Source organism: Rhipicephalus microplus, chromosome 5 (genome assembly GCF_043290135.1).
Source record: "Rhipicephalus microplus isolate Deutch F79 chromosome 5, USDA_Rmic, whole genome shotgun sequence".
NCBI classification, from domain to species: Eukaryota; Metazoa; Arthropoda; class Arachnida; order Ixodida; family Ixodidae; genus Rhipicephalus; species Rhipicephalus microplus.
In genome coordinates, this window is record NC_134704.1 from 23,420,780 (window position 1) to 23,429,226 (window position 8,447).

Consider the following 8,447-nt stretch of genomic DNA (forward strand, 5'->3'; position numbering starts at 1 on the left):
GAGAAAAAAAAAGCAACTGACAGGCATTCGTAAACCGTTTGGAATAACCCAGCAATAAAACTGTGCCCGCTCGTTTCAGTGTGGCAGAAGCATCTGTACAGAGTGCTTCGGCATATCTGCACCAGAGAGCATTAGGAACGAGAAAGACAACAGTGACTGCTACGAGACCTCCAAAGCAATGGAAGCCTTACACGTACAATGATGTGCCTGTAGATCTGTGGGAGGGGTGAGCGCTTGGTTTCAAAACATTTCCAGTCTCCAGAGTTTGAATATTTGTGCCGTGTCACTGACTGTCTATGGTTGAAGGGGAGATGCTGCTTGAAAAAATGTTTATTTTTTAGCCTAGGACAGTGTATTTCTTGCTGTTTACAAGGTTTTTGTGTTGATTTCTAATATGTAGTTAGTGAAACAGTACGCTGCTTATTCTTTTGTATCATGGCAATGTGTAAAATATAGCTGTAACTTCCCGCATTTTTTGTATCATAGTTTGAGTAGTAGTGGTTCACCGTACAGAGGATTTTCTGCATTTGGGGTTCTCGTCGCATAATGTCGAAGTTGTGGCACAAATCGTGTCTTACCTTTAGCTTCATTCTTTTATTAGTAAAGCATTCCTGCTTGTAACAACGTTTCGAGCGTCGAAATTTTCTTACTCATATGGGGCTGTGACAAAGCTGCTTAGTAAATGGTGCACATTAACAAGCCAATGGGAACAAGTGATCACTTACAAACACTTTTAAAAAATAAACGAATCAAGAAATCAAAAATAAACGAATCAAGAAATAAACGAATCAAGAGAGTTGTCGCTGCATCCAGTTATGTTCTGTAATACGCTGAAGAATTCCCATTCAGAGACATGAAAATTCTCTATTTCAGAGATTTTTTCCTGCAAACGTTGTCCAAATTCCCTGCATATTTTCCTGCACAACAGTACTGATTTCCGCCCCCATCCACGCTCACAGAGTCCATAATTACACGTGTCAAACGTACTGGCGACTTTTGAAATCGTGATTAACTCCTCCACTGCCGCACAACAAAAGCATGACTTTACTAATTCATATACTGTTAGTACACCGCACATTGTGGGCTTCAAGTCTAACACCTTTAGTGAACTAGAAATCGCTCCCCGTAATTATAATTAATATATATCAAGGGCTATGCTAGCGTGGCGCATGCGCCAAAACCGATTACAGCGGATGAAGGCGCACTGTGACCGTTACTTATCGGTCGTCATAGGATATTCCTGAAATTCACTGCGATATCACAAGGATTCCTTTTTTCCCTCTGGCTCAAAATTACAGGTGGAAATTATCCATAAGAGAAAAAATTACCTGCACGGAACATCACTGGCTGCATCCAAATGCATTACCTCATGTCGCACGGAATATTTATATTCCGTGCTCATTTCGCTTTCCGGGCCTTGCAGCTCGAGTATACTGAGAGTAAAAGCACTGCTAATAAGGGAAGGTGAAACCGAAAGAAGACTATAGTGCCAACTGAACAAGAGCGCTCTTTTAAAGTACTCACACTGTGACAGTCAAAGCAATTGGTTTAAGACAGATACAAAACACCCAGCTCGCTATTTAACGGCATCACCTTAAACAGCTATAAGTTTCCCTATACTAATGACACTAAACATCACTGGAGCCTTGTTGAACGTTAGAAAACACTTCCATAGCAACAGAATGCTACCGAATGTTGTTACACAAAAAAGCATTTCGGCAGAGTTGTGTGGCCCAGGTTAAAAATCGGCCACTGTCGGAGGGAAGATCATCCGCAGCATGACCATGGGTTTGCATGGCAGTCCAGTTCACTCAAAACTGGCTTGGCAGCACTGTATTATGCAGTATTGTTGCTCTTTGGTGTGTAATATGTTTACGCTGTTTCTGTGGTAGCACAACCGTACATATGCAGTCACGCTTTGTCCTCTTTTAGAAGGACGGAGAATGACTGGGCACGTCGGACATCATAAATGATATGAACTCAGCTTTGCTCATTTGCGCTGCGCTGGGCTGCGCTCTTTGTAGAGCTTCCGCACAACGATATGTGGAAGCTCTACAAAGAGCGTAGCGCAGTTGCCGAACATGCTGAGACGTTGGATCACCGGGTAAATTTCGAAGCGCCAGCCATCTTTGAAAGCGAGCCGAACTGGAGGAGAAGGTTATTACTCGTGTCATGGCATATACAGTGGACAGCCCATAACATCAACTGCTCTCTCGGAACCCTTTCCCCACTGTATACACATGGACTGCGCTCCACGGCAAAACAAGGGAGAGGGGGGTCGTTATCCGCCCCGTGAGTGCTTTGAAGACGCCGCTGCTACGTAGTCTCCGCAATCACCCCCGAGGAAGGAACCAAGTCGGTTTCGAAATGTCGGGTTTCTTCAAAACTTTTGGTTGGATTCTAAATCATCTCCCAATTCTATCTGTAATCGGGCTTTGTCTGTGACACAATTGATAATGATATTTTCTAGGGTTTTATGTTATAATCGTATTATATGTTACAACATAATATCGTATATTATGTTCGTATATATCGTATATTATGTTATAATCGTATTATAATTTTATGTTAAATGTGTGTCGCGAAAGCTGCGAGAGTGTTAAATTTTATTCAGCGTAACTTACGATGTTCGCATCAGCGACTTAAAGAATGTGCGTATTTGACGTGTGTATGACCAGTCTTAGAGTACGCCTGCGCTGTGTGGGATCCGGCGCAGGTATATCTTAGTGATTAGATAGAAAAAATACAGAATAGGGCGGCAAGGTTCGTCCTGGGACGGTATCAATGGCGGGAAAGCTCTACTGCTATGAAACAAGAATTGAATTGGGAGCTGCTTTCATCGCGTAGAAGAAAATTGCGATTAAAACTTTTATATCTAATATTTAATAATAAATCTGGAATCAATAAGGATATGTATTTACAGACGCCGTATTATTTGTAAAATCGAATTGATCATTTTTTTAAACTGGGGGAATACCGTCCCAGGACTGGAATTTTTGCAAATTCTTTTTTTGTCAGAACAATACATGAGTGGAATGGGCTCACAAGTGTCTGCTGTAAATGAAAATTTGTTTCTTTCGAATCTGTAACCCCCCTGCTATAACGCCTTCGGGCGCTGCAGGTATACTTCAAATAAAGAATAATCACGATATGATTATGTTTACACATTAATGGGCGAAAACAAAGCTCCAGGTTAGTTGCAAAAAGTCGATCGTTTGGCAGCAGCACTCACACGTTAGCCTTTTGTTTAGCTATACTAGGTCTCATGCCAAAAAATAAGCTCCTAGATTTTTGTGGTGTGGTCATTTCGAACCCGCGCTTTAATTATGCTCATGCATGTTTGTATGGATACACGCATGAGTGTGTAGAAAATGTCACATTTTTCAGAGGGTGGGCGGAGGAAAGGCGTTGAACTAAAGGTCTTTTAAAGATAGAGCAATTCCATTAACGAGAGTTAACAGTGTGTTATCTTTCCCTCGCTTCAAATTCTTTCTCCTTGGCACTTTGTCCCCTTTGATGGACCAAAGTACTTTCAGTAGTGACAGCGGCTTCACTCCAAGGTGCTAAGCATTAGAACACCGTTCGTGTCCACTTGATTCTTGGCCTTTTTATGTGCCAACATTTGGGTCAACTTTTAGGCAATAGCTTTTCCGCCTTAATGCTTGAAACAAATGACTGCTGGATTTTTTTTCTGCGATCACTTCCTTTGAAACAGCAGTTCGCGAAGCGAGGCATGCCAGCATAGGACATTTGCCAATGACTGAGTATTAAAATGAATTTTAACAAAACTGGTTCAGTTTTAGCAAGGCACTTTTGCTCACTAGAACAAATAGTAGAACTTATGAATGTGCTTCAGCAATTTTGTTACTTATGTGTGACAAAAAATTGAGTTTACACTAGTTGCATAAAGCTAAGGGAATACTTAAGCGAAAAATAATGTTTTTTGTACTATTAAGGGGTCCGCCCTACTCACGGCTGGTGCAGAAGCCTAGCTAATGTTCCAGCCGTTCACAGTCGTACCATGCACAATTAACATCCCCTTCCCATACCTCGAGTCATAATAGCTACGATTGGTTCGGGGAAATAAGGCAACATGCTAGGTGCGCTCTACGAAGGTAACAAAGGGTAGGCTTACACCCTTGGTTGTTGATCGCTTTGGCTCGCAGAGAAATCTGGAGTTCGTCGTCCCTGTCTGGTAGCTGGTGCCAGAGAGAGCGTCTCCCTGTCGGCACGCTCGTTTTCTCCAGCCTCCTGGTTTCCCTCTCTCTAACGAGGGTTGCTTTCTCTCGCCGAGGGAGAGTAACCCGTTTTCGGGAGCTCAGTGAGGAGGGGATAGCGCACGCCCGTCGCGGGGTGAACGGCCCTTCTAACAAGGCACTGCGCCGTGTCGCCTGTAGGCAGACAGAAATTAGGTGCCTTCTTCCTTTTCCTCACGAACCACTAACAACGACCCTTCAAAAGAGGCTTCAATGTCTCTTATCTCAACAGGACTGACGTGTCCTCGCAACTAGGCTGCCACAAAAGGGAAAGGAAGCATGGGCACGTGTGCTTCCCCACAACTATTAAGTTACAATTTTATAATGCCGATAACATTACTCGTACCGCGAGAAGACATTTGTCAAGCGAGCAAACCAAAGTTATCAAACTAAGTTAATTCATTGTTTCGCTTTAGTACCTAACAGCGAAGCTATTAACAGCGAAGCTATTAAATCTTAGGTTCTTAGTATGGCCTTCTTGGCTGATTCTAGGTCTTTCCTTGGCATAGACACAGTAGAGTCGAACCACAGCCTGTCCCAGACTTTGCAAGGATGCCCAAACTCTGGTGTGACAACACGAGAAGTTGGCTAGCTGTGGCACCGCCAGTAGAAGCGCGGGCCTTTTGTTGCTTGTACTTGGCTGGCGCGGCTGGCAAACATGGCACAGCAGTTGCACGGACTGTGTGCGTTGGTGGGCGTGGCAGATAAGCAACGGTACGGAGGCTTTTTTGAGAAGACCCGAAATTTTACTTTGAGATTCAAGAGGTTTGCTTTTAAGCAGCGAAAATGGGAGAACTGCTTTTAATTTTAGTATGACATGCAGCGCTTTAATTTCTCTTCTGGAGGGGTACATTAGTGCTGACTCTCGAGGACGCAAATTTTATGACTTAATGATAACTTATTGCTGAAAATATATACCAACAGCAATTACTTTACAAAATGTGCTGTACGTTGCTAATAAAGATTCTTAAAACAAGCTTTTTTTTAAAAAAACAAGATTTTTAAAACAAGCCGAGTTTGGCCAAATACGTCCTCACTGATGAGAGTTTGGTATTTTGAAACAATGCATATGCTTGCTTAGCCTAGTGGGCGAGTCCAAGTCATCCAAATTTTTTCGTTTACTAGAGTCAAGCGAATTAGGGTGTGGGTGTGCATTCTTTATTCTTAGCAACTCTTCTTCCGCCATCATTAATTTTGATCCGTGACCGAGCAAGGGCCTCCCCTCTGATTTTTGTCAAATCTTTCTTTACCGTAGGGGGTGGCGCTTACTCAAGATTTTACAGTATTTGCGAGGCATCACTGAAGTCTCATTGAAAGTGTTTTTTTATGTGCGTGCACTTATAACCTATGTTTGTATATAGGTACCTTGTAAGATGTATGCAAAAAACAAAATAATTTTCTGTTCCAGTTTTGTAGATTATCGTGAATTCACCAATTCTTTTTCACCCGCAAAGCCACCGCTTCTGCCCTTTCAATTTGCTGCGCAGCTCTCACTGTGTCTCCATCTATCTTGGCCTTCCACCTGATCAGATTACTGCCACGTGCTTATAAAACATCTCTGAAAAATCATTGCATTACCGACCATTTCTTAGTCTTAGCCATTGCTTTTCTCACAAGATGTTTGGCGCTAACTACCGCAATAGCTAGGAATAACTTTGTTCCAAAATGTAACAGACAAGCATTGCCTATTGCACTTGCATTGAAAATAAAATATGGGATCCTATTGCGCATATAAACAAAAGATAAAAACTGCCTATATTTGTGTGGTACAGTATAGGTGAACATGACTCTCTTTATGTGCCAATCCAACACTCGTAACAAAGATATGGCTGCTCTCAGAACAATTTCAGAGGTTGAATTTTACAAAAAAAGTACGTTCTCTTGCAACATGTCTAAAGGAGTGTACCAGTGCATGCTGATGTGGCATCAATGTAATGGCAACATGTGATACATTTGGTTTCTAATAAACGTAGTTTAAAAAGATTATCAATGTTTTTCATCATTCTGAAGAGCGATTGGGCAAGAAACCAGGAACATCAATCAAAGAAAAAAAACAGGAAACAAGCCCGGACTGTGAATTGAAATGTCACAGAGCAGATATTCTGTGCTTGTTTCGCATTTTCTTTCTATAATGTCCCTGTTTATTCACGCAAATCGTAATCGCTGTGAATTACGAACTTGCCTAATGCTCTATACTTCTAAATTAGAGCATTCTGTTCTAACACATCATTAAGAGGAACTGATGCATACCTATTCAAGTAGAACATCACTGAATGAATGAAGTAAACACATCAAAACTCTTTACTCAGCAGTTTCGATTTCTGGCATTTGATTTCAAGGCACACAGCAGTCGGAAGCACCCAAGAAAGTTAGAGAGGAATACTATTCTTCCAACGAATCGGGCAAAAGTCAACAGGCAAAGTTTGCTGGGCATTCTAGCGAGGTCCTTTGGAGGACTCGGTGCTCCGCAGAAGCCTGTCCTGCTTTTGGCGCCGAATCTTCTCTCGCAGTAGTCGTGTCCGCATGACAATTAGAGGTACGGGTTTTTTTTGATCCTGTCGTGCCCGCGTGTCCTGCAACTGGAGTGAAGCTGCCATGTCTATGTCATCTGGTATGTGGATGTAGCGTACTTGGCGTCCCTGAACAAAAAAGCTTGCGTAGTTCTTCTCACCGCTGGGGCCAACCACAGTCGCATCGCTCAGGTCCACATTCATGAACCTGCACCGAGTTGACAATGGACTTGTGAAAGCTGCTATTTCTAAAAGGTACTGAATGGCACATTCCATAAACCCTGAGGCACTTTCAAAATCTCTGCATATGTAAGTAATGTCTAGGCCTTTGAGCAAAAAAAGGGGAATTTTTTTGAGTGGCAGAAATTTTTTTGTTAGACACAATGAAATGAATCCGACAAACATGCCAAGGAAATTATTTGCTGCCTTTAACTGTACTGTGGTAATCATGGTGTAAATTGAAGTGAATTAAGGTGGCTGAAAATCCAACCTGTCAGTAGGATTACGTGATTTTAAATTAATTTCAATTCACATCATATTTATTAGTTAGCCAATGTACACAGCTGCAGCCTTGAAAAAGACTTCTCTAGTCGAAATGTTGGCTGTAGCAATGCCTCGTGTTCCAAGGATATTTTATCGCTTAAAGCTTCCATATTTCTGTGAACTTTTCCACGTTACTTAGGCCCTTGAGCAACACTTGAGTCACTGTGCCAGTCTGCTTGGAATTCTGCTGATAATTCACCACTTTGTATTTCCTATTATTTGCTGCAAATGTATTTGTATGATATATGCAAACGGGACTAGCGAAATTCGACTTTCTCTTTTTTTTTTTTTTTCCTTTCGTCGCATTTCACAGCCTTCGGACTTCAAACGTCGCTGCCCAGGAACACCGTTTTTTTTTTTAACGCTTCCGGTTCAGCAGTTTCCACAAAATAAGAAAATGCGGACGTATTGGCAAGCCTCACTGAACACATTTTTCGCAAGCTTCCGACCACATCGTATTGTTAGATACACGTAAAAAAAAAAAAAAAAACTGTGCATGGATGTCGTACACTGAGTGACAACAACATAGCCAGTGTGGACTCTCACCAGAGGCCCTGAAGCGGGCGAAGAATAATTAACCGCTTCAATTCATTTCCACTCAGAAAAGCCGGTGCGCATTTGAACCTGCCACATGATTACGCTACATAACAAGCGAAAGGCAGCGCTTTCGGCATTGTTCCTCGCATCTGTGTTGCTACCTCGTGCGAGTGCAGGTTCAATTAATTCTCATTAATTGTTCGCGTTTTCGCTGCGTGACCTGCGTGGAGTATGCTGATGGTCTTACGCGTCCACACTTTCAACGGTGCCCCAGACGCTTAGTTCGTTGCGCAGTTCAATCGTAGTCTGTCGGCCTCGCAGTGACTGTAACATCAACACCAACGACTTCGCCACCAGCGCCCGCTCCCTCGGAGTTGCCATCACAGCAATGAGAATGAAGTAAACTTAAATTTTTAGTGCATTCGGTGAGCTTTGTTTCCAGTACACACACTAGAGAGCACGTTATTCAACAACGTTTTGCAAACGCAAACTTCGCACAGATTCGCGCCATTTGAGCGAAATGAGGTGGGTGTCTAGTTTGAGCAAAGCCGCTCTTCCGCAGTTGCGTGCAATTTTTTTACCTAATTTGCAATGTTACAAT

General features: G+C 42.5%; 1 protein-coding gene across 1 annotated transcript; it reads right to left on the reverse strand.

Annotated features, from left to right (window-relative positions):
* Positions 1–6,539: 6,539 nt before the first annotated feature.
* Positions 6,540–8,370, reverse strand: LOC119174884 (U7 snRNA-associated Sm-like protein LSm10). Its single transcript, XM_037426001.2, has 2 exons — positions 8,094–8,370; positions 6,540–6,974 (listed from the first exon to the last, which is right to left on the reverse strand). Exons 1-2 carry the CDS (start codon positions 8,225–8,227, stop codon positions 6,692–6,694), a joined length of 417 nt encoding a protein of 138 aa, XP_037281898.2. The 5' UTR covers positions 8,228–8,370; the 3' UTR covers positions 6,540–6,691.
* Between the last annotated feature and the right edge of the window lie 77 nt (positions 8,371–8,447).

Coding starts and splice junctions, on each gene's coding strand:
- LOC119174884 (XM_037426001.2), bottom strand. CDS start 8,227: ATGGCAACTCCGAGGGAGCGGGCGCTGGTGGCGAAGTCGTTGGTGTTG. Junction 6,975..8,093: donor ACCGTTGAAAGTGTGGACGC/GTAAGACCATCA, acceptor AACTCGGTGCAG/GTTCATGAATGTGGACCTGA.